The sequence below is a fragment of the Stegostoma tigrinum genome, chromosome 27 (assembly GCF_030684315.1).
Source record: "Stegostoma tigrinum isolate sSteTig4 chromosome 27, sSteTig4.hap1, whole genome shotgun sequence".
NCBI lineage: Eukaryota > Metazoa > Chordata > Chondrichthyes > Orectolobiformes > Stegostomatidae > Stegostoma > Stegostoma tigrinum.
In genome coordinates this window covers 38,900,104-38,927,247 of record NC_081380.1, presented here as the reverse complement: position 1 = coordinate 38,927,247, position 27,144 = coordinate 38,900,104, and the positions used below count along the sequence as shown (strand labels likewise).

Here is a 27,144-nt window from a genome sequence, read left to right as displayed (position 1 = left end):
GATGGAGATGAATCGATGCGCACAGTCTGACAAGACGTCTGACGAGCCTTTGTTAAAGGGCAATGAGACACAAGTCCACTGCATGTCATCATGAAACAAACTGATCTTGAACAACAATTTGAGTGCTGCTGAGAGACTTGTTGCCAACACTTTTCATCTTGCACTCATCAGGACAAGTTCAAGAAAGCCAAATTCCAAATGATCACAACCACTTATACTGAAGAAAAAAGGGTGCTGATTGGTTAGCAAGTTACCATGGAGGAAACACTGGGTAACTATTGCGTCTCAGCAATTCATAAAGGAGCAAGGTCTGAACATATTCTTTTTGTTTGCAGAGGATGGGTGTAAATATAAATAAGCCAAGTTATACGCTCAACCAACAAGGTTTTACAACACGCCTCTTGGCAATAGTTGAGAAACTGTGGCCTTATTGGAAACACAGGACAGAAGAGTCATGTGGCTATGGAACTGCTGAGGTATTACCATCGGCAGTCACCATAAATCATCAAATTAAGCAAGGCAAGGAGAAGCAGAGGGATGTGGGAAGGCAACAACATGGGACACATGCCACCAATGCCCAGTGCGACAATGATTTGACCCAATGGATAGATTGTTACCGAGGTACCACTTTCCATTTTGGGTAGAAAGAAAAGAACAAAACATTTTTGATGATCCCTTAAAACACGTTCCACCAGCCCTACGACTCCTGCCACACCTCATCTACCATACAGGCTCCTCGATTGTCAACAAATTCTGATTTCGGCTAAAGAGATTTGAATGTAAGCCCCTGCGGTTTAGTATAAACCCAATGCGAGACATCAGAAAACAGTAGATTGGTTTCTTCTGGGAATCCTGCGTGGGAACCCTGTGGTATAGTTACCATGGAAACCCTCAGGGAGACCATGCAGGGGTCCTCAGAGGCAGCAGTTCATGGCGTCATGTCTTCAATGTCTGATTGATATCTGAGCACTCTTCAGGAATGTAAATGTATAATTTAACATTTTGCAGGAAAGTTGCAGTCAGGCATAAAGAGGACAATGTTCTAATTTTTAAAAAAGGACAGATGGAGATGCATCATTGAAAAACTATCTAGCAATGGTGAAATAAGAACCCTATAGGGTGACAGAACATTCAGAAAAACGTTTATCTCATTTCCCTGAAATTACTTTGCTAAAATATCACACTTGCAAGAAGAAAAGCAACATGCAAATTCTAGCAGGTACAATTTGGAATACTCTGTTCTTCTCACTCCTTATTGCAGCCTTCCAAAGGAAGGCCCCATCCCTTTCCCAGTCTGTGCTGGATCTGCTGGGAATCCCCGTCGACCCAACTACGGCTGGCCCCCGACATTCCTGAGCTGGGGGGAGAAATGCTCAGGTTGTGTCTCTCCTGCCCCACCATCCTACGGGGAAAATGGGACTGGGATTGGGATCATCGGCGACCCTTCTCCAGAGAATGCAGAACACTCACCACCCCAGTTGCGCCTCCAGTGCGCAGCAGCATTGGTCAACTGAGGTGGCAGAACAGTTGTCAAAGCCTCTAGGAAAGCAGCCACCACACCCCCACCCCAAGAAAACCCAGAAGGATGTGCGAGTTTGAAAAGATATTTAGAAGAAGTGGAATTATTGTGGTTCAGTGAGTCAGGGTTAGGCTTGTGATACTGTCCTGTTAGATAAGCTGCTGACACAGAATTTCTAAACATCAGTCAGTACATAGATTTTCAAACTTGTCACTCAGTACAAAGTTGGTGATGGCCAGATGTAGGCCAACATAGCAAGAGATTGCTGGGGAGGGAGTGGAGGGAAAGGAATGGTAAACATGGGAGTAAATGACAAGAGGGTCATGTATTAAATTTACAGCAGGGAGGTGAGTGAGAGTAAGGGGAATGTCAGCGAAACCAGTTGCCTGAGACCAGTCGGGGCAATTCTCAGTCCCCCTGTTTTATTACAAAACTGCTTAAGCATGCCACGTGCTAAGTTTCAACTTGTGTGAAACACATTCGTAACTATTACACAGTGAAGTGGAGGCTGACGACGGGTCCCAGCCTCAGCAAAATGGGAACTCAGCTCCTTTGGGTGAGGGGAGGTGGTGGGGAGTGGGGAACCAACCTGGGAAAAAACCATTCTGTCAAACGGAGAAGAGAGCTAGAGCGGACTCGATGGGCCGAGTGGAGTACCCTGTGTTATCTCTGAGCAGATCCAGCGACACTGACGGCTGAAGGGAACACATCGAATATACAAGCATGCAACTCCCGGTCCATTGTCACACAAAGTAAAAACATACAGAACTAAAGAAGAGGAGACACAGGCAGAGGAGAGTGGGGGATATGTTTATGAAACTGGAGGCATTGCGTATCACAGACAGAAAACTGGAGGAGAGAAAAGATTCAAAGAAACAGGTGTGAAAACTGAATGGAAAACAAATAGGACAACATTTCTTTGGAGTAGATATGGGTTTCTCGTTTCCTTTTTTTTTGATTTTGTGTGCGGCGTGTCTTATGTAAAGAACAAGCGACATGCAACTAATGTAGGTAGCTTCACATTGACAGGATTAATAGGCAAGGACAAACCTTCCTGCTCAGCACGCTCAGAAGAGTGTTTGAGATGGAGGTGCGCAGGTCCGAGTGTAAGAGAGACGGGGGTACACTGTCTCAGAAACACTCTCTCACAGCGGCCCCAACCAATCGAGAAAAAGAACAACAACAAAAAAAAACATAACTACTCACACACCCACCGACAGAGTCATGTAGCTCGCGTGATTATATTCCAGCTGGCAGATCTGAGAGGCCACCCAGAGATCCTGAGAGGGTCAACACTGTGGAGGATGAACCAAGATGCCAAACCCAGAGGGCTTGAGGATCATTTTGATTCTGTGCTGAAGTGTCTCTCTCTCTTTTTTTTTAGAAACACCCCCAACCCCTCACAAACACCTCTACCCTTCCTCCTTCTCGTCTTCTAAACCCCTTCTCCCAAGGTCAGAAACCCAAACTGAGGCAACGTTATCAAGGTAAGCTGACTTGATGCTAGACCTCTACTACTTTGGCTCCAAGTCAAGGTGCTAGAAAGCAATGTAATGGCAATGCTCAGGGAAATGGTGGGGCCGGGGTGTGAGGGTGCGAGGGTGGGGCGCGTGGAGACACCTTTCCTCCCCTCCTACCTCACCAGGCGCTTCCCTACAGTGGGCAAGGAAGAAGGCTGAGGTATTCCACAGCTAACAGACACGAGAGTCTCCACATCGACATTTCACAGCTCATTGGGACAGGAACTAAACTTGGCACCCTCAATTAAACTTCGGGGAGAGGTCAGACTTTAACAGAAGACTTTCCAAAGTGTTTCAATTCAACTCCACTGCTTGTTCGAGGCAACTAAATAAGAGGCTGCATCCGGAGTTTAATTCAAAACACTGGAATCAAATGCCATCAAGAGATTGAGCTTTCTGTCGCAGGGTTGACTGACAATGCAGTGTTTTGAGGTAAAGTCACAGAGGGAAGAGAAGAGAAGGTCTGGTGAGGGGAGGGGGCATGAGGACCTTGGGATTAATTTTAGGATATCCCAACAGAAAAGGCCACACAGATTTTATGGGAGGAATAATGACTTCCTGCGCTGCTAGTGTTTATTGAGTGTTAGTCACAGTTTTGAAGAGTTACAGCTTTCCCTCAAACATTCACCATATTGATTAGTGATTTAGAATTGGGTTAGAAAACCACATAGCTATGTTCGTCACTGGCATAAAATTGGTGTCACGCCACACAGTGGATGTGAAAGTGTCAACTCACAGAGGTTTAAGCAGATTGAGTTCTGTGGCCAAACCTACGCCAAATGGATTTCAACGTAGGCAATTGTGGAGCTACAACAATGAGAATAAACTGACTACAGGTAAGGAGAGAACTGTCCCATTCTTTCTTCATCTTCCCGATTGCATTCCCATCACCATCCCCACAAGGATCATCAGACTGAGGGATGGCCTCAGGTAAATCTGACCCAGCTTCTGAACTGGTGTTGTTGGTGCGAGGCTGAAATAAAAGACTGGGTCCACTGCTCTCAATACCCAGGAGCTTAGCTTAGAACTACTTGCAGCTACTAGGAGGTGAGGATCCAACTAAGATTCGCATTTGTATTGTGCCTTTCATGACCTCAGATGCTCCAAAGGCACTTTATAACCAATTGAGCACTTCTGTACTCAGTGCCATATCATTAGAAATGCAGCAGCCAATCCGTGTGCCACAAACAGCTACACAACTATAACCAGATCATCTGCTTGAACAAAGTTGATTGAGGGATAAACGTCGGTGCAGGGCATCAGGGAGAACACTCCTTCTCTTCTTCAAGGTGGTGTCATTGGATACGTTACATCAATCCAAGAGGGACTTGGCTCTTATTGGAAAGACCTCCCCTCTTGACAGTGCAGCGCTCCCTCAGTTCGGGAGTCTCAGCCTGGGTTTTGGAATCAAGGCTCCAGGATAGGTCTTGAACCCACAACCTTCTGACCAAGTACAAAGCATTTTCTACTCAGTGGGAGGTCTGGGGTCTGGCAAGGGCAGCTTCGCCCTCTAAGCTAAAGGCAAAAGGTGGGCCGATCCTGGCTGACTGACTCTGAAATTCAGGCCAAGCAAAATGGACACCCTGAGCTCAGGGCAGCGACAGTCTTTGGGAGTGACAGGCACGAATTAAAACCGCTCAATCGCCAGCCTGCCATTGATTTAAACAAAAAGGAGTTTGGAGTTTACACCACTGTGTGTTGTGACTCTCACCCAGAGGTCACAGGGTTCAAATCCCAAGCTCCAGCGCAATCTGCAGCCAACATCTGAAACTAGACGAAGTCATATTCCCATGAGGGTGTCCATACACAGCACCGGGTGGGGGAAACAGTGAGAAGGAAACCCTTCCATCATTTGTAGTTTAACAAGCCATTACAAATCTGATATGATAGCAACAAGTCACGGGAAGGCGGTGGTGGATTGGGGGGGGGTGGGAGTTGAAGTGGGAAACCCAAGGAAAGGCACTTTGTGCTTGTCCCCTTCTCTCTTTCGCTCCATGGCATCGGCATAGTTCAGAGGGCGACACAGGAGAGAACACAGTGTTAAACGTTCTCAGATCTCCAGTTAATAAAGCAGCCTGGGTTTGGTTTGTGTGGGGAGGGATTCACACACCTAACAGTTTCACTTCATTCACTCATCGGCTTTGGAAACGAGGATGAGAGCGTGCCATCAAAGGATGTTGGGTGGGGGAGCGGTTACAGGGGCAATTATGGTAAGGAGGAGAAGTTACATTGACATTCCTGGCCTCTGTCTACATCATGCTTAATGCAGCGCATTTGTAAATATTTGGTATGAAGCACTGCTAAGTCTCATCCAACAGAGCTTAAACCCATCCAGAGATAGCATGTGAAACACCTGCTTCACCTCATGAGGCTAAACGAAAATGGAAATGACAAATTTTGGAGTTTGGCCATCAGCCCTCAATCTGGGCACCCAGAAACACATGAGGATCTAGCGCTGTCCTTCAAACCTGCCAGCCAGAGTGATCTTAATCTCCATTTGATTTTGGTTTATTGCAAAGTTATTAACACCCACAAAAACTTTTTTAAAAAAAATAAATGATTCAGGCATAGAATCGTCAAATGCTTTGCTCTAATTTAATCCGTTTTTTTTAATGGCACCAAAAGCACTCTGATTAAACAATTGAAACAAAGTTAATATGAATCTATCCACACTCTGTGGTCTGAGAGGTCATGTGCCAGATTAGCTGGTTAGGGAGGTGCAAACGTTGGGGAAACATGGGGCAGGACAGACCAAGAGAGAGAGAGTGAGAGAGAGACAATGGGCAGGATCAGAGAAAGATGGAAGAGTGGTGGGATGGGGGTGGAATGGAATGGGGGGACAGGATGATGGGAGCTGTGAATAATCGGAAGAGAAGGGACGATGGGAGCTTTGGATGGTGGGGAGAGAAGGGAGGATGAAAGCTGTGGATGGTGGGAAGTGAAGGGGTGATGGGAGCTGTGGATGATGGGAAGTGAAGGGATGATGGGAGCTGTAGACAGCGGGGAGAGAAGGGATGATGGGAGCTGTGGATGGTGGGGAGAGAAGGGATGATGGTAGCTCTGGATGGTGGGAAGTGAAGGGCTGATGGGAACCGTGGATGGTGGGGAGAGGAGGGATGATGGGAGCTGCGAATGGTGGGAAGTGAAGGGATGATGGGAGCTGTGGATGGTGGGAAGTGAAGGGGTGATGGGAGCTGTGGATGGTGGGAAGTGAAGGGGTGATGGGAGCTGTGGATGGTGGGAAGTGAAGGGATGATGATATGCAAAGTGAGGAGTTGAGACATGAAGGGATCAGAGGGAGAGGGAAGAGAAAGTGCAAGGATGAAGGAGGAAGAGCAGTGGGAGCTAAGTGGGATACGAATGGAGTTGGAAAAGAATGTCCACGAATGTGGAAGATGAAAGGGGGAAGAGGAAGCACAGGTGCAGAAGTGAGAGAGAACACACCTGGCTCAGTAAGAGAGGAAATAACAATGTGGAAGAGAGAGAAGGAAGAAGAAATGTTGGAAGAGGAGGGAAACCAGGAAAGCAAACAGCTTTTAATTTACAGAGATAGTACTTGAGAAAGGGGTAGCAATCCAAAAAAGAATGATTGCTTCTCCAAAACCATTATTTTCTTTTTAGAAATTGCTCGTAACAAAAAACGTACGGGATTAAATAGAGCCCTATTCCAGTAACTGGCCAATCACCAGACTCAGCATCACAGTTAAAACCAGCACACATAATTCTCGACAGGCAATCCTTTGCAAGCAACACATGTTTGCATGGAACGTAATTTGGGAATGACAACTTAACCCTCATTCTCTGTTTCGAAAAGACCCCACTGTTCTCATTCCACCAGCCCACCCTAATCACCACCCACCACCCCCCCACCGCCGTTCGTTACAATATAGTCAGGAGCTTGTTTGTAACTATAACCTTCCCTGGCACTGCGCTCCGGGCCAACATATGCTTGGCACTTCTGCTTGTAGATTTGTGTCGGCTTCCCCTGCACCCCCACTAAACCCGACACCACCACCCTGGGAGAAGAGCAAGGAACCGACAGAGTAACGACAAGAGAGTGACAGTGGACAGCTGAGGCCACACAGAATACCGACAGAGCTTTACCTGCCCCTACATTCTGAGGGTATGCCATGTAGCCGCCTCTTCCACGGGCGCCCCTACCTGAGCCTCGCGCTGCTGCCGCCGCCGCCGCTACCGGGCCGTAGGCCGCTGCTGGGAAGCCTGGATGGTGGAAGGAAGAAAACAAAAACAAAACACAATAATGTGTAACTCTATTTCAGTTAGAACCAGATACCAGGCCATAGACCACTGCTGGGAGGCCTAGGAGGAGGCGGGAAGGAAGTGAGAAAAGGATGTGTGATGTGTGATGATCTTCAAGTCAGGATGGCAAGTGGCTTGGGGGCGATCTTGCAGGGGGTGGTGTTCCCATGTATCTGCTGCCCTTGTCCTTCTAGATGGAAGTGATTGTGGGTTTGGAAGTAGCCTTGGTGAGTTGTTGCAGGGTATTTTGTAAATGGTGGGGGAGCCAGAAATCAAATTACTCACTGCAGAATTCCGAGCTCTGCCTGTTCTTGTTCCTGTACTTCAGAGGGTCAGACAACAATAGTATTCCTAATGCTTTATGAGACAAAACCCAAAAGATAGTCCATCAATACTAATCATGTCCCTGTGTACAACTAGTTCTTTGGATTATTCCTGCGAGTTCACAAACAGGAGTGGGAGAAGTTGGGATGGAGGTGGTAACTATTTACAACGAGATAAGCCAGTTTAGCATAAACTGCTGCGAGGTTAGGGGAACAAAACATTGGCCAGTTTCCTGAAGCCTGACCGACACTCATGCAGACACACATGGGCAGTGGGCCTTAGCTGTGAAGCCTGCCACAGCCAAATACCCCAGACGCATGAAGAACGGCACCTTAATTCAGGCGCTGAAGAGCAGATGGTGCGTTTGGAAACATAGCCCACATAGGGGGGGGAAAGAGATAAAAAAGGTCAAGATAACTGAAAAGGTGAAGCATTAGAGATGTACAGGGACAGAGGTAGGCTCATGGCCTATTCCACTAGCCAATGAGATTGAAGCTAATCTTTATTTTTCTGTTAAACATGGAGCTCCTCTAGACTGTTTTCCTCCATGTGACGGACAGGAATACTCAGGAAATCAGAGATCGGGGAGAGTCTCCACGTCTATTAGCTCTCCCCCAGGAGAACAATCAACCCTAGGCCTAGGCTGTCAATCAATCCAACACTGCGCAGTGAAAGCGATATAGAAGGAGCTGCTATCACATCGGGCAAATTGAAATCTCTTCCGATGCTCCAACTGAGCGGGGAAGCGTGTGAAGGAACCATCTGGAGGATGGGAAAACTGCAAAAGCCAAAAGCTCTCCATGAGCTAAATTCTCCTGCAGTGTATTTTTACTGTTCATAACTCACAAGTGAAAAACAAACCTGTTCTGGGAAATTTTTAATTCACAGGGATAGAGGCACAACTTGGGCAGCAATGGCTGGTTCAAAATTCACCCGGTGCACCTTGGAAATTTCACCCCGGGAGAAACACGACAAGATTTATGGTTTCTGGGAATGTGGTATGTATTTTACTTTCAATATACCTCGGTGCCTATCATTTTCCTACCTGTCCAGCCATATGCAATGCAGAGATAATCACATTACATAACAGCACCGTTTGCAGTTCCTCACATACTGAAGCAGTCCATGTTCAAATGCAACAAGATCTGGACAATGTCCAGGCTTGGGCTGAAAAATGGCAAGTAACATTTGCGCCACACACATGCCAGGCTATGCCCATCACCAACAACAGACTCTCTAACCTCTGCCCCTCGACATTCAATGGTGTCACCATCACAGAATCCGCCCACTGTCAACGTCCTAGGGGTTACCAATGATTGGAAATTCAATTGGACTTGTCACATAATAACAGTGGCTTCAAGAGGAGATCAGAGGCTAGGAACGCTGAGGAGAGTAATTCACCTCCTGACTCCTCAAAACCATCTAGAGGGTATGAGTCAGGAGTGAGATGGAATACTCCCCATTTGCCTGGATGGGTGCAGACCCAACAACACTCAAGAAGCTCAACACCATCCAGAACAAAGCAGCCCGCTTGATTGGCACTGAATCCACAAACATCCGTTCCCTCCCCCACTCAGTAGCAGCTGTGTGTACCATCTATAAGATGTACTGCAGAAATTCACCAAAGATCCTCAGGCAGTATCTTCCAAATCCACAACCACTTCCATCCAGAAGGACAAGGGCAGCTGATACATGGGAACACCATCTCCTGCAAGTTCCCCTCTGGGGTTCTCACCATCCTGATTTGGAAATATAGAGAGAGCTGTACAGCACAGAACCAGACCCGTTGGTCCAACTCGTCCATGCTGACTAGGCATCTTAAATTAATCTACTTCCAATTGCCAACGTTTGGTCCATATTCCTCAAAACCCTTCCTATTCATGTACACATCCAAATGCCTTTTAAATGTTCTGACTGTACCAGCCTCCACCACTTCCTCTGGCAGCTCATTCCATACAGGCACCAGCCCCTGTGTGGAATAGGGTGCCCCTTAGGTCCCTTTCAAACTTCTGCCCTCTAGTTTTGGACCCCCTTATCCTGGGGAAAAGACCTTGGTTATTCACCCTATCCATATGCCTCACGATTTTATAAATCTCTATAAGGTCACCCCTCAGCTTCTGATGCTCTAAGAAAATAGCCCCAGCTGATTCAGCCTCTCCCAGAACTCAAACCCTCCAACCCCAGCAACACCCTTGTAAATCTATTCTGTATCCTTTCAAGTTTCGCAACATTATTCCGATAGCAGGGAGACTGGAATTGAACACAGTATTCCAAAAATCACCATACCAATGTCCTGTACAGCCATGACATTACATCCCAACTCCTATACTCCATGCACTGATCAGTAAAGTCAAGCATACCAAGCACCTTCTTCACTGTCCTGTCTACCTGTGACTCCACTTTCAACAAACTATGCACCTGTACTCCAAGGGATCTTTGCTCAGCATCACTCCCCAGGACCTCACCATTAACTGTATATGTCCTGCCCTGGTTTCCCTTACCAAAATCAGCACTCCACAATTATTAAAATTAAACTCAATCTGCCGCTCCTCGGCCCATCTGATCATCTGCTGTACTCTGAGGTAATCTTCTTCACTGTCCAATACTTCTCCAATTTGGTATCATCTGCAAACTTACCAACAATATCTCCTATATTCACACATCCAAATCACTTTGATAAATGACGAAAATCAGCAGATCCAGCACCGATCCTTGCGGCACACCACTGGTCATAAGCCTCCAGGCTGAAAAGCAACCCTCCAACATCACCCTGTCTCCTACCTTCAAGCCAATGCTGGATCCAATTGGCTAGCTCCCCCTAGATCCCACAAGATCTAACTCTGCTCCCCGGTCAACCATGCAGAACTGCAGTGGTTCAATCTTCATGGTCCGTCTTGTCCCCACCGACCAGATATCCTGATCTGATCCAGTCCCATTTGCCAGCATTTGGCCCAAATCCCTCTAAACTCTTCCGAATCATGTACCCATCCAGATACCTTCTCTGGCAGCTTGTTCCATACACGCATCACCCTCTGCCTGAAAGATTTGCCCCCTCAGATCCCTTTAAGTCTTTCCCCTATCACCTTAAACCTATGCCCCTCTAGTTTTGGACGCTGCTACCCTGGGAAAAAGACCCAGGTTATTCACCCTATCCATGCCCCTCATGATTTTATAAACCTGTATAAGGTCACCCCTCAGCCTCCGACACTCCAGGGAAAATAGCCGCAGTCTATTCAGCCCCTCCCTATCGCTCAAACCCTCCAACCCTGGCAACAACCTTCCTATAGCAGGGAGACCAGAATGGCCTTAAATAGAGTGGCCAAGGCTGATCAGAGAAGCGTTTCTATGTTATACACAAAACAGGGATTCTATAATGCGTGTTGAAAAAAACAAATGTTAACAGCTTTTTTTTAGATGGGGTGCTGGGGTGCTTTGTAAGTTAAGCATCTCTCACAACCATACTGCCGTTCTTTCACTGTCACTGGGTCAAAATCCTTGACCCCTACTCAAGGATCTATCCAGAGCACATGGACTACAGTCGTTCAAGGAGGCAGCTTGTCACCACTGTCTCCAGGGTAACTAGGGACGGGCGATAAATGCTGGTCAGCCAGCGACGCCTACATCCCGTAACCAAATTAAAAACGAATTCTCATACACACCGGTATCAACACATGTCGCCCAGCTCAATATTTCATTCCTTTCTATCTTTTCCAGTTCCCATTATCACTCTTCTGAATGAGAAACACGTACCCAGTCAGAGTCAATGGTGCCAGTTAGTGAGGGGGTTGGGTACTGCGAGGACAAAAGAGTACAAAGATAGCGATCAGAGATAATGGGAACGGCAGACGCTGGAGAATCCAAGGTAACAAAGTGTGGGGCTGGATGAACACAGCAGGCCAAGCAGCATCTCAGGAGGACAAAAGCTGACGTTTCGGGCCTGGACCCATGAAGGGTCTAGGCCCGAAACGTCAGCTTTTGTTCTCCTGAGATGCTGCTTGGCCTGCTGTGTTCATCCAGCCCCACACTTTGTTATCTATAATACAGAGATAGTGTTGGCTACAATAGTACAGTGCATTAACAAGATTACACCTACAGCACCGAGTACAGTTTTAGTGACCTCACTGTCGTGGAGGGTCATCCTTGGAATGGAATCAGCATCCAAGAATGTTTACTTGGCTAATCCCTACGGTGAGAAGTTTGTTTTATGATGACAGGTTTGGCCTGTCTCGTTGAAACACAGACGAATAAGAGGTGATCTCACTAAAACTGAGAAGGTTTTGGTATCACTTGACAGGGTAGATGCTGAAATCACTTGACATGGTAGGCATTGACTATAAGGCCATAAGAGATAGGAGTACAAGTAGGCCATTCAGCTAGGGTAGGCATTAACTATAAGACCAAAAGCAGAAGTAGGCCATTCAGCCCATCAAGTCTGCACCACCACCATGAGATGATGCCTGATATTATAATCCTCAATTCCATTTTCCTGTCTTTTTCCTATAACCCCTTGATTCATTTATTGTTAAAAATCCGTCTCAGTTTTGAATGCACAAATGACCCAGCCTCCACAGTCCTCTGTGAATATTTTCTCTGGTGGGAAAAATCTAGGACTAAGCGTCACAGCTTAAAAATTTATCGCGGGATCCTCTCAGAGGGCCATTAGTCTTCGGAATTCTCTTCCCCTAGGAGAAGTGGAGGCTGAATCACTGAATATATTCAGACTGAGTGAGACGGATTTAAGGAGGCAGATGGGAAAATGGACTTTAGTCCACAGTCAGATCAGCTCTGATCTTATTGACCAGCGGAACAGCCTCAGGAGACCGAATGGCCTGAATCCTGTTCTAGTTTCTTATGTTCTTATTGATGAACCCTTCATTGAAAATATTACGGAAGTGCGCACATGACGGAAGAACTTGCGCACATCTGTTTCAGATGCTACTGGAATGCTCAGATTTACTAAGGCCAGAAAGGTACTCTTCAATTATAAGCTGTAAAAGCCATTAGGTAACAGTTATACCCACCACTTATCAATATGATGTTGACCCTGTGCCAAAGGTCACAGGTATAAAAACAGAAAGTGCTGATGAAACTCAGCAGGTCTGGTTGCATCTGCAGAGAGAGAAACAGCATTAATGTTTGAATTTCAGCATGCCTCAGAGCCAAAAGCTCGAGAAGAAGAATCATATCAGGCTTGAAACGTTAACTCTGTTTCGTTCTCCACAGATGTTGCCAGACCTGCTGAGCTTCTCCAGCATTGTCTGTGCTCATTTCAGGTCATAGACTCACTACCATGTGGAAGCAGGCTATTCAGCCCGTCATGTCCACACTGAGCCTCAGAGCTGCATTCCACCATCTCCTCTAAACTTCTACCTCTTACCTTAGAGCTATGTCCCCTAACATTTCCACCCTGGGAAAAAGACTCTGACTATCCACTCCCACCATGTCTCTGATACCTTTGCAAACTCCTGTCAGGTCACTCCTTCATCCTTTGACATTCAAGTGAAAGTAATCTAAGTTTGTCCAATCTCTCCTCACAGTTAATACTCTCCAAACCAGGCAACATTCTGGTAAACCTTTTCTGTAGTCTTTCCAAAGCCTCCACATCCTTTGACCAGTATGTTCCAATATTCTAAATATGCACAATATTCCAAATGTGGTCTAACCAAAGTTCTATGCAGCTGCAACAAGGCTTGCAAATTTTTATATTTTTGTGCCCTACCTGATGAAAGCAAGCATGCCACATGCCTTCTTGACCACTTTACCAACTTTCAGGGAACTGTGGACCTGTACAAACAGGTCTCTTGCCCATAGTGTCTCTCTCTCTTCATGCTGTTAAGGTTCTGCCATTTTCTGCATACTTCCCTCCTGCATTAGACTTTTCAAAACGCATCAACTCACATTTGTCCAGGTTAAATTCCATCTGCCATTTCTCCAGCCTATCAATATCCTGCTGAGTCCTCTAGCTATCCTCCTCACTATCCGCAGCTCCCTCAATTTTTGTTTCACCTGCAAACTTACTGATTAGGCCACTTACATTCCCCTCCAAATCATTTATGCATATTACAAACAACAGGGGTCCCAGCACTGAGGCCGAGATGAGATCAGCCATGATCGTATTAGATTAGATCAGATTCCCTACAGTGTGGAAACAGGCCCTTCGGCCCAACAAGTCCACACCGGCCCTTGAAGCATCCCACCCAGACCCATCCCCCTATAACCCACACACCCCTGAACACTACGGGCAATTTAGCATGGCTGATCCACCTAGCCTGCATATCTTTGGACTGTGGGAGGAAACCAGAGCAGCCGGAGGAAACCCCTGCAGACACGGGGAGAATGTGCAAACTCCACACAGACAGTTACCCAAGGCTGGAATCGAACCTGGGTTCCTGGCGCTGTGATGCTGCAGTGCTAACCACTGAACCACCGTGCCGCTCAAATTACTGGCTCAAGGGGCTGAATGGCCTACTCCTGCTCCCAATTCTTATATTTGTTCTCAGCTGAGAATCCCATTTGTGAGGCTGGTGAACCTTGCTCTCACGGGGGTGGCCATTCAGAAGCACAATTTCCTTGACCAGACCTCCTCCTTGTCTATTTCTCACCCAGTACTGGCCTCTTTGCACGTGACCTTGTTCCCTCCACAATTAGCGGCCATATCCTTCACTCCATGGACCATGAGCTCTGGAAGAACCCACCCACATATCCCCTTCCATTGGACCTCTTACTCCTACTTTGAAAATTGGTTCTTTGATGTGGTCACATGGTTCCAATTTTTCCTTACATGGCTCTGCGTCAACAATTGCATCTGATGACATGACTGTGAACAACTTGGAAAATTTAACTATATTAAAAGGTGCTACATTAATGCAAGTGATTGCTTGTATTATGCCTCCAAGAATCTTGTCAGGATGTAGGTCAGTGTAGCATCACATAATTCTCATTGGCCAAAGAGCAATCCCGAATGCACCATCCTTTCAAATGAGCATCGTTAGCTGGAGGCAACTTCCTGCTTGTGGTTAGCACTGGCGCCGGGGGCCCGGGTTCAATTCCGCCCTCGGGTGTCTGTCTGTGTGGAGTTTGCACATTCTCCCTCTGTCTGCGTAGGTTTGCTCTGGTTTCCTCCCACAGTCCAAAGATGTGCGGGTTAGGGTGGATTGGCTGTGTGAAATTGCCCAGAGTGTTGAGGGATGTGCAGGCTAGGTGGACTAGCCATGGGAAATGTAAGGTTACAGGGATAAGTTAGGAGGGTGGGTCTGGGTGGAATGCTCTTCAGAGGGTTGGCGTGTCCCGATGGGCCGAGTGGCCTGCTTCCACTCAGTAGGGATTCTGGCACCTCCTAGAATCCCTTGAGAGGAGTTAGCATGTTAGTTACCATGGTATGGAGGCGAGTAAGAGAGGATCTGATTTTTCTCTGGCATCTGGAACTGAATTTCTTCAACATTTTTCATATCCTCCGTGCTCCCCAAATAGCTTCAGAGCCAAAATAAGCTCTGAGAAGTGCCACCGCTTTTAAATATGGCAAAGTGCGATAGCAAATTTGTGCACAGTAAGCTCCTACAGACAGCATTCAGACAATGACTGGATCATCTTTCCACAGTGCAGGAATATTGACTGGGAGGCAAAGAACTTGCCAACTCTCCAACAAGGCAGTGACTGTGGGATCTTCCTTGGCAACCCGAGAGGGCAGTCAGAAACCTCGAGACTATCTCTGGCAACGCAGCGCTCCTTCAGTCCTGACCCCACAACTGTCACAAAGCATGTTAATCAACTGAGCTGAGCTGGTACTTAAAGATGATCAGCACCCTTGATGTAAGTGAGAGAGTTAGGATGTCGGACTGTCGCTCGTGGGCAGTTCATTCATTTAATCATTCACTAGTGGTCCCTGGCAGACGACGATGAACGTTTTCCTCTCTCAGGGTGAGCCTGTAGGTGGCCGTACAGACCGATGGGGCTACCACAGGCTCTGTTACACTTGGGGCGGGAGGTGGTCACAGGAAGGGGGTGGGTGGGTGTTGGTGTGGCAGTGCGCTCCTTACACTGTCTTCAGCATTTTCCCGACGCCTTCCCAGGTGCTCCTCCCGACTTTGGACGGTCTTGGGCCAGTGATTCCCAGGTGTCTGTGGGAATGCCGCACTTTGCCAGTGAGGCCTTGCAGGTATCCCTGAAGGGCTTTGTGCACAGCTACTTGAAGAAGCTCCACATTCACAGCATTGACTCCCAGTGAGTGGAATTCTGTAACCTGCCCCCTGCCTCTTGCCCTGCTTGGAGGTCTGCGCAGATGAAAAAATATTTAGAGAGACCGTTGGTGTCAACACTGATCAACGTTTCCTTTACTCATTCATGGGATGAAGGCATCGCTGGCCAGGCAGCATTTATTGCCCCTAGACTAGTTAAGAGTCAACCATGTTGCTGTGGGTCTGGAGTCACATATAGGCCAGACCAGGTAAGGATGGCAGTTTCCTTCCCTCAAGGACATTAGTGATCCAGATGGGTTTTTCCCGACAATCAGCAATGGATTCACAGTCATCCCCGGATTCCAGATATTTATTGAATTCAACTTCCACCATCTGCCGTGGCGGGATTCGAACCCAGATTCCCAGAACATTATCCAGGTCTCTGGATTAACAGCCCAGTGATAATACCACTAGGTCACTGACTCTCTCAATCCTGTTTTCTACTTCTGGACCTGTAGCTCTGGAGGCTACAGCAACACAATTGAATATCTATGTACCGCCTCACTGTTACAAGACTTGCATCTACTTATATTGCTTGTTCTGGGAATGGACTCAGGATTCCAGGGATATATGTAACAGTTTGAGAACATAGCTCAACACCATCTTCTCAACTTGAGATAGGCAATAAATACTGGGCCAAGCCGGCGACATCTGAAATAACTCTTCACAGGCTGGTATCCCATCGCCAATCGCCCTTTAAAATCAGACTTATTAGATTTATTGTCCCATGTAAATAAAAATACAGTGAAAGGTGCTTTATCACGTTCGAAACACAAAGTGTCTCCACATTCCGGTGCCATCTTGAAACACCGAATGCAATATTTCACCACAGTAGAGTTTTTGTTACCCTCCGCTCCTCCTCTGCTCGCTACTTCATATTGGCCGGTGTGTCTGTAACAGCAGTGCCTCTCACAGGTACTCAGCTAGGCCAATATCCCGGTCATTCACCCTTATCTGTCAGCAAGGGCTCCGTGACAGCACCAGGTTAACAGCCCCAACCTGGGAACTCATATTCTATGAAGTCCAGCTGGTTGATCTCATCACAATGACTACAACACCCAAATTCAATGAGTCAATAAAATAAAAATACTAAGAATCCGTGAGGCAGATCTCTGGATCAAGTGGATCCATGTTAAGATAAAGCTGCCATTGGCCCAGAAGACCATACAGCTTCTCTCTCACTAGGCAGACAACTGGTGGTGATTTAGCCTGAGGGTCACTTGGCCTCAGATCAGGGCAAGGTTAAGAAGGAGAGACCTTCATGGTATCCTCAGTCAGTGGAAACTGACCCACTCTGTTGGCATCGCCCTGCATTGCAAATCAATCGTCCAACCAACTGAGCTAGCCGACTCCTAAAATAAGCTCCTTGTTTGTGGTGATTCTGGATGATGAGATCCAATGGACTGAGCAATCTTCTTCCTCCAACTCCAGGTTGTGGTGGATGGAAAAATCATTACCACCGCAGCCACATTCAGTGTCAGAATGGCGAGCCTACAAGCATGTCACAGGCCCAGCAAACTGAAAGCTAGAGGCGTAAATGAGAATCGAGGAACCCAGAGCTGTCAGAAAGATTGTGAAAAGGTCATTCAATGAACCACAATCACCCTCTCAACTACGCTTAAGTTGCTTTGAAGTAAAAAATGACTCATTGTGTTCAAGTATGGTCAAGAAAGATCCACGAAGAAAAGATGATAAGGCCAGCCGTCTAAAAGCAAGAAGAATCCTTTAAGGCATGTAAACTGGAAGGGGTCGGACTCAGGTGATGACATGCTCAGACAGTGAGCAACATACGACATGCTCCACACAGACAGTGCAATCTCCTGCTCAGGGCCTAGTTTTTCACTGGCCAACGACAGCAATCGCTTGCTCAAAGTAAAAAAACAAAATTACCAAACGTGAGTTACTTGGGCACCTGGCTCCTAAGTGTGAGCTGGCTAAAGAGTCCCAAAATCTTGCTTAAGAAACAGACGTGTAGATTTCCTCGGCCTTCTTGACAAGAGGAAATTGAACAGAAACTGAACTTGTGTAAATACGTCAAGTTTATTTTCACACACTACTGGAAAGTAAATTGTATAGAAACTGGCTGGAATGTCATTGGCAACTTGAGTTTAAAAAAAACTCTTCCTAATAAAGAGCAGTATTCTGAATATTTCTTTCAAATGAAGCAGCTGGACATTCTCCTTTTATGAAAATGTATTAATATATTTACTTCAAATACACACAGCAGTCAGAGTGAGGATGAAGGGAGATTTATTGTAGAAACTTCAAAGTCTTCCCGGCCCCTGGGAAAAGAAATATTCCATCCAGCAATTCGCTGATGTGTTCCAAGAAGGATGTTTGGCACCAGTTCCAGATGGAGTTAGTAGCATTGGTGAATGAGCTACCTCACAACAGTAATCCAACCAGTCTCTTTACAAACTGTCAGAGCCAAATTAACACCAGCTTAACCATTGGGAAACGGATTCCTTCAACAAGGTAATTGTGGTATAAGAGCCCGGGCTCGAGGATATAAGTCAAATAGATTGCATGCACTTTCATGACATTAATCGCGAACTGCTCGCATCACTGGACCAGCTATGACCGACATTCTTGCAGGGGCCACGGACAATTAGCCAAATCCTCCGCTTAACAGTCTTCCTCACAGAGTCATACAGCACAGAAACAGGCCCTTCAGCCCAACCAGTCCATGCTGACTATGTTCCCAAACTAAACTAGTCTCACCTGCCAGCAATTGGCCCATATCCCTCCAATCATTTCTTATTCATGTTCTTATCTAGATTTCTTTTAAACATTGTAACTTTACCTCCATTCACCACTTTTTCTGGAAGGTCATGGATGGGAAGGGGTAAGAAGGACGTGGGTCAAATGCAGGCAGTGGGAACTAGCTGAGTGGGTATTCCACACACAAACCACTCTCTGTGTGAAAAAGGTTTCCCCTCATGTCTTTCTCCTCTCACTTTAAAAGGCACATGCCATTCACCTCATCGATACTCCCTCATGATTTTATAAACCTCTGTAAGGTCACCCCTCAACCTCCTACGCTCCAGGGAAAAACCGTCCAAGCCTCTCCTTATAACTCAGACCTTTCATTCATTAGCAGGACTGCCACACAGAAAGGGACCATGCTGTTGTTTGTACACCATCCTCACAGCTTCAGTAGATCCTCCTATTCCATTCTCCCTCGTGTGTTTAAACGCAGGCAGTCAGTTAGCTCGGTTGGCTGGACAGTGGCAGAACAATGCCAGCAACATGGGGTTCAATTCCCCCAAACCTTGCTCAGGTTACCATGAAGGACTCTCCTTCTCAATATCGTCCCACCCATGTGGCACAGTGACCCTTGGGTTAAACCCCTTACCACTCATCTCCCTCCAACGGGAAAGTCGGGGTGGGGGGGGGCTGTAGTGACTTCATTTGTTCGCGTGCAAACTTATTATTTACCTCAACTGCTCCCTGTGGTAGCAAGTTCTACATTCTCATCACTCCCTGCTCAAAGAGATTTCTCCTGAACTCCTCGCTGGCAGTTGTCTGGCCAAAATTTAGCTGCCTTTATCAGTAGAAACACCTTCTTTAATTTTATTCTGGCATAACCCTTCTTGATTTTAGAAATGCTGCTGTCATTGGACGGCCTCTTTGTGCACTGTAGGGATTCTGTGATTCATATCAGAGGCAGAGGAATCTCAGCCCAAACTCAGATGTTTGTGGTCTCTTGTGCGATTGGCAGCAAAACCTTCAGGCACAAACCAGCCGTCGCAATCTCCTACAGGAACCCTACCGAACAGCCCAGACGGTGAACTATCATTCTCGGGATGTGGGTGTCCCTGGCCAGGACAGCATTTATCGCCCATCCCTAATTGCCCAGTTACGTGTCAATCACACTGCTGTTGGCCTGGAGTCACAGATAGGCCAGGCCAGGCAACGATCTTCCCTTCCCTAAAAGATGTTAGTGAACCTGAACTTATTTGGTTAGTTTTCTCTCCAACTGTTGGTGATCATTCAACTCTTAGAACACAGAACTGTACAGCACAGGGACAGGCCCTTCGGCCCACAGTGTTGTGCCAAGCATGACGCCAAATTATATTAATCCCTTCCGCCTGCCCTTGGTCCACATCACTGCATATTCATGAGCTTGTCTCAAAGTCTCTTCAATGCCCCCATTAAAGCTTATGTTCAGGTTTTGGTTGAATTCAAATTCCACCATCTGCTGTGGCAAGATTCGAACCCAGGTCCCTAGAACATTACTTGGGTCTCTGGATTAACAGCCTTGGTCAACCCCTCTCCCTGCACGGCCGTCCTCACCTTAAATGGCAACCAAAGAGCAGCACTAGAGACCGTTCGGCCCTTCAAGGCCATCTTGGCTCTTTTCGGAGAGCCAGGCTCACACCCTTTTCCCCATCCCACTGTGAGTTATTACCCATTTGAGGTATTTACCCAATTCCCCTGGAAGGCAGCTCCCAATGCTGTTTAAAGTCATTAACCCCTAACCATTCACTAAGCAAAAATGCCTTTCCTCAAACTATTGTCAATGAAAACAGATTGGTGTTGAAAAACAGACAGGACTGCAGCTGATAAGAAGCAACTAGAAGCCAGAAAGATTCGAGGCTCTGATTTCCTTCTTATTGTTTTGGGTTTTTTGCGTGTGTGTGTGTGTGTGTGTGTGTGTGTGTGTGTGTCTCGCTGCCTTTTTTGTGCTTTTCTTTTCTTATTACTGTCACTGAGCCCTGACGTGGTACAATTCTCCCGAGCCCTAGTTCCCAAGCTCAAACCACAGAGCTGAGAGAGAATGTGCAAATTGAGTGAACTGCTGCTCTGTAATCCAGTAGGGCAACAAAAGGCGTCGTCATGGCAATAAAAAGTCTTTTTCTATCAAATGAAAAGAGCTATCGCTGCTGGGGTTTTTGGGGAGGGGAATATCGTACAAAGCAGAGGTGAGTGAAAGAATGTCTCATGAAAGTCGGTCCTGACAGTATCCCAGTTCTCCCTCGACCACAACATTTTCAGATAGGGCTTTATTCCCCCTAGGCTTTCGCTGAAACCATCCCCCGAGTCAAAATATCTAAAACCTAGGAGACACGCACTTACGGTGAGAGGGGAGAAGTTCAAAACAGATGTGAGGGGCAAGTCTTTTTTACACAGAGAGTGGTAAGAGTCCGAAACGCGCTGCCAGGGGTGGTGGGGGAGGCAGATATGACAGGGGCATTTAAGGGGCTGTTAGATACGCACAGGAACATGTAAGGAATGGAGGGGTAAGGACTAAGGGCAGGCAGAAGGGGTTAGTTTCAATTGGCATCATGTTCATCACAACATCATGGGTTACAGGGCCCATTCCTGTGCTGTACTGTTCTATGTTTTACCTCGGAGAGGCTTAGACCAGATGAGGACTTCCTGCTTCACTCTGACTGAAAAACAGCCCCCTTTGTGATCTCAATGGCACCATCAAAACTTGTAAGAGTGTCTATTGGCACCCCTGTCTTCCACCAACCCGAGCCTCTCCTTATCTCCCCTCCGTGTGGAGATCGAGGCTCAGCCCCTGGGCCACTTACCCGCACTCAGCAGAACCCTAGAACATCACAGCACAAAGACAGGCCATTCAGCTCATCACACCAGTGATGGCTCTTTGTAAGAGCTGTCAAGTATTGCCCCACTGTAACCCCGGATATTCCTCAGCATCAGGTACACATCCAACTCCTGTCCCATGCTCCTCACATTACGCTCTTCTCAGCAGAAAATTGTAGATCCCGCTAGAACACAAAGAATAGGCCATTCAGCCCCTCAGGTCCATTCCATCGTTCAATGTGTTCACAGCCAAGCTGATGGGGGCCTCAATTCAATTCAACGCCTGTCCCCATAACCTCCGACTGACTTGTCAATCAAAGATCTGTCAAAGACAGCCTTGAATTTATTCAAGGGCCCACTTTCCATGCTCTCTGAGGATCAATGATCAATGACGCTCAGAGAAGACAAACTCCTTCTCACCTCCATGTGAAATTGGAGACCCCTTAGTTTGAAAGTCGACTTCCCTATTTCTAGATATTCCTGCCATGGGGAAACGCCACCTGATATACCTGCTGTGTTGAGCCCCCTCAGAATCTTGTATGTTTCAATAAGATCTTATTCTGCTAAGCTGCAGTAACTATAAAATCCAGTGGCACATCAGCTGTGTTTCTTGGTATTCATATGGATCGTAGTCATCAGGATTTCACTTTCATCTCAGAACAGGCTACTTTTGAAAATATCTGACATCACCATTAAATTTCGCAGAATGTAGCGGTGTTCACCCATTCTGGCTGTCCTTCCACCTTTCTCTCAGGGGTTTGAGGGGAGTGCTGGGAGTGGGGTTGGCTTTTGGAGAAGCCTGGAATTGCTGCAGTGTTCTCTGTGGGTAATACATTGTAACCACTACAGGCTCCGTCCTGAAGGCCATCAGCCTCCATAAGGGTCACCCCCCTGCTCCTCCTTCCTACACACCCACCTCCCCTCACTCTCCCTCCTCCCCTCACTCTCCCTCCTCCCCACGCTCTCCCTCCTCCTTCCTGCACACCCACCTCCCCTCACTCTCCCTCCTCCCCACGCTCTCCCTCCTCCTTCCTGCACACCCACCTCCCCTCACTCTCCCTCCTCCCCTCACTCTCCCTCCTCCGCACACTCTCCCTCCTCCTTCCTGCACACCCACCTCCCCTCACTCTCCCTCCTCCTTCCTGCACATCCACCTCCCCTCACTCTCCCTCCTCCCCACGCTCTCCCTCCTCCTTCCTGCACACCCACCTCCCCTCACTCTCCCTCCTCCTTCCTGCACACCCACCTCCCCTCACTGTCCCTTCTCCTTCCTGCACACCCACCTCTCCTCACTCTCCCTCCTCCCCACGCTCTCCCTCCTCCTTCCTGCACACCCACCTCCCCTCACTCTCCCTCCTCCCCTCACTCTCCCTCCTCCTCACGCTCTCCCTCCTCCTTCCTGCACACCCACCTCCCCTCACTCTCCCTCCTCCTTCCTGCACACCCACCTCCCCTCACTCTCCCTCCTCCCCTCGCTCTCCCTCCACCTTCCTACACACCCACCTCCCCTCCCTCTCTCTCCTTTCCCTGCTCCCCTCACTCTCCCTTCTCCCCATGCTCCCCCTCTCCTTACTCTTCCATCTTCCCCTCCTCCTCCACCTCCCATCACTCTCCCTCCTCTCCTTGCTCCCCCTGCTCATCCTACTCCCCCTCCTCCCTTCACTCTTCCTCCTACCCTCGCTCTCCCTCCTCCCCTCGCTCTCCCTCCTCCTTCCTGCACACCCACCTCCCCACGCTCTCCCTCCTCCTTCCTGCACACCCACCTCCCCTCACTCTCCCTCCTCCCCACGCTCTCCCTCCTCCTTCCTGCGCACCCACCTCCCCTCACTCTCCCTCCTCCCCTCACTCTCCCTCCTCCTTCCTGCACACCCACCTCCCCTCACTCTCCCTCCTCCCCACGCTCTCCCTCCTCCTTCCTGCACACCCACCTCCCCTCACTCTCCCTGTTCCCCACGCTCCTTCCACCCCTCACTCCACCTCCTCCTCTCACTCCCACACCTCCACTCACTCACCCCCTGCCTGCAATCCTCCCATCTCCAAATCGAGTCTCCCTCCGAAGCCAACAAGCCTCCCCTCCTCCAACACAAAGCCCACATTACCATTCACTGCTCCAACAAAAAGATTTCTCCCGAAGATTGCCAGAAAGAAACAGAAGACGTTAATTTGTGATTTCTTTGTGAATACTTGAACTTTAAATGCAATTTTATCATTGGCTATTTATCTCTGCTCGAGTGATATGAATACAAAGAGATTGGGAAAGGTTAGAAGTTATAAAGGTTAGGCTCACTGCGCTGCCCAGCTGAGGTAGGTCTGTGCAACCTGGTGGGGAGAGTTTAGACTAACAGAGCACAGTTAACAGGTAAAATGTCACTCCCTTTCAGGCCTCTGCTTGCAGCACAGGGATGCAGTATTCTGAGACACCACTCATACTGAGCATCAACACTCACTGTAAAATCTGTCCAGCTGATTAATCATTTGGCTCGAACCCTTCAGCCTCCTTTCAGTTTCCCTTTTCAGTTCCACCTCAGGTTACTCCCACTAAAGGTGCTGACTACCACAGCTGCCCCTGAGCTCTATTCGAGTGGTCACTCACCAAGGGTGAGTACTCTCAACAATTCGACCACAGCAGGCCTCATTGTTAAGCTCCACCTCATCCTTGTTTGACATCCAGGTCATTTTTAGGGGTGAGCAGGCAGAGAGATAGAGACATGGTCATGGATGAATTACTCCAACACACATGGTTCACATGCACAACACTCCACACACACTACACACAGCACTCCCTACACACACAGCACTCCCTACACACACACACACACACACACACACAGAACACGCACCACTCTACGTACAACACACACCATGCACCATTCCACACAAAACACGCACTATTTCACACACAACACACACCATTCCACACACAACACACACACCATGCACCATTTCTCACACAACACACACCACTCCACGCAAAACACACACCATTCTACGTACAACACACATCATTCCACACACAACACACACCATTCCACGCAAAACACACACCATTCTACGTACAACACACCATTCCACACATGTGCTCCACATACAATACACGCCATGCCACACTCACACATCACTCCACCCCCAAAATGCACAACTCTAATGTACAACACATACCAATTCATGTTCAACACTCACATATGACAGAATCCAATCCATATTCAACACACAATCCTTTCAGCAGTTTCTCATCCATTCCCAACTTTTTGCCCTGAACCCCCACAGACTTCAATCGAATAGATTGCTGGAAATTGGATCCTGATTTCCATACTAAAAAGGGGAATCAATCGCTTGAATTAGTCAATGCTATTTTGTTCAGTAGGAGGCCCCTTTCGACATGCTGATGACCACACTGGCAGCATTAACCCTGTAGCGCCCTGCTTGAGGCTTTAGAGGCTGCCGGTGTTTTGTTATCAGTGGACTAAGATGGTAGAAATCATACCACTCTCCCACAGAGAGCTTCACTCGCAGTTACAGCAATAGTCCGAAACCTAGCCTTTAACAGAGAGTGGCGTATCACACCTGGAACAAAGATGCTGCTAACTGTACACAATGAAAACCACCATCATTCGAAATCAATTCCACTTCGAACAGTCACTTCATTCAAATCAAAAATGCAGTGACTTTTCAAAAAAAAGTGTTTTTCTCTTTATAATATCATTCACGGGAAAAGAAGTGGCTGCCAAAATGTGGTGGCATTTTTATTACACGTGCCAAGTGAGTTGATTGACTTCAAAACCTATTTAGAGACACAGCAAAGCTTAACTGCTCCAATTAAGAGACAGTTCAGTTCTGGAGTGCAAAAAGGAGATTTGAGACGTTGATTAGCCAGAGCGATTGACTCTCCAATGATGCTTCAAAAATGTCTGCATGAACAGATAGGGGGTTAAAATTACACTAATCAGTGGTGTGAATTGATTATTCAGTCTTACAGTGCTCAGTACCTCATGATTCCAATCCAGTTACTCTTGTCTACTGCATAATTGGCTTATGAATAGATAATAATACGGAGAATTTAGTTATGCCCAAATGACTCCCATTACCTTGATGGGAACAGGTCAATTGGACACTTATTTTTATATCTGACTGGTAATTGGCTGGCATTGTGACCCACCCTTGTTGTCAACCTGCTCTGCTCGTTCCTCATTGCCAACTGTGTCAACTGCAAGATTCCCCATCGTTAGATGATGCCATCCATAGCTTCACTCAGACACCCCATCATGAACTCTATCTAAACTGCAACTTCCATGCCCACCACCAGGTGCAAAGCCTTCCATCACCACATTCCGATCGCTTTGTAGCTCTTAACAGCCCTCCTCCAGTCACACCTTCAGAAAACACCACGCCAAGCCCCGTTCCCCCAACCTTTGAAAACTCAATTTCTTTCTATCAGTCACGATCATAATGCATGTTGCAGTGGGCCCATGCTTACTTCTAGTTTCTATCTGTCGCACCTTAACAAATCCCACCCCCAGTTCTTTTGGTGAGCAGCTTCTCCTGCTAAGGCCCTCGCAGTGCAGTCTCCTTTGTCCATGAAAATACCGTGCTTGGTTAATGGTAAGCTGCCACTGAGTATTGTGGTGGAACTGACCGAAAAGGAATCACGAAAAGCCTACATTCAATCAAAGTAGAGGAAATACTTATCTGGTAAGTCAGTAACACGGGACCTGTTGTAATGCAGTCATCTTTAATGAAGGCTAGATTAACACAGCCTCACTTAGAAGCCTGGAAAGTAAGCTGTAATCAGAGGCAGATTCTGAACTAATTAAAGTTGTGAACATTTATAGTACAGGCACTAAAAAAAACTTTGTAGCTTTACTGCACAAAACTGACCCTTTCTGCCAAGGGGGAACCTACACAATGATTTATGTAAATACTTCCATTTTTATAAGGAGGACTGGTGAGGTAAAATGTAGGTTGGGGGACTGAGCTTATCTTCTGAAGTGTTAAAATCTTACATCTGCGGTTTAAAAAAACCCAAGTGGCTTTGGTCTGTTTTTCAAAAGGCTGAGTGCCTATTGTAGCAGTATCAAGGAATGATTTCAAAACTATCATGCAGCAAATCGGAAATGCCTTCAACATGTGCTGAACCTCACAATGGGGACAGGATAAAAACTTCAATCAGCCTATTCATGAATTCAGCCGAACACATATTACAAAGTCATTTTATACACCCTGCTTCTCCAGATATCTGCTATCTTCTCCAAATGAATTCATTTTAAACTCTTTTCACATGCTTTAACCTGTTCCGTACCTTTCCTCGTCCACCCCTTGAAGACCAGTATCTTGGCTCGTTTTGTGCCCCTGTTGATTTTGGAAACGTGGCTCAAACATTTGGGGCATATTTTACCCCCAACTGTGTCTTTATGCTGCTCTCTACATTTCAGATGAGCTCCGTTTGTCAGAACCTCTCTCTCCCTGCCTGGCTTGCTCTGCCTGGCATCACACACAAACCTGTATATATACACCCACACATACACAAACATACATGTGCATACACACATGCACGCATGTACACACACAAACCTGTATACATACACACACACAAATACACAAACACACGTGCCCGCACGCGCACACACACAAACTTGCATATATACACGCACACAAATACATGAACACACACATGTGCCCACACACAAACACACGAACCTGCATTCATACACACACACAAATACATGAACATGCACAT

The 27,144-nt window shown here is 47.2% G+C and overlaps 1 protein-coding gene across 20 annotated transcripts in view; it reads right to left on the bottom strand.

The window, feature by feature from the left end:
• msi2b (musashi RNA-binding protein 2b) overlaps positions 1 to 27,144 on the bottom strand; it is a 518,162-nt gene that overhangs the window by 82,166 nt on the left and 408,852 nt on the right. For 13 of the 20 annotated variants that reach the window (XM_048557145.2, XM_048557146.2, XM_048557147.2 and 10 more), the window contains one exon: positions 7,144 to 7,260. In XM_048557145.2, the coding sequence (XP_048413102.1) occupies positions 7,144 to 7,260 (117 nt within the window). The remainder of the gene's footprint in view (positions 1 to 7,143; positions 7,261 to 27,144) is intronic. The other 7 variants (XM_048557149.2, XM_048557155.2, XM_059655324.1 and 4 more) reach the window with 1 other exon arrangement.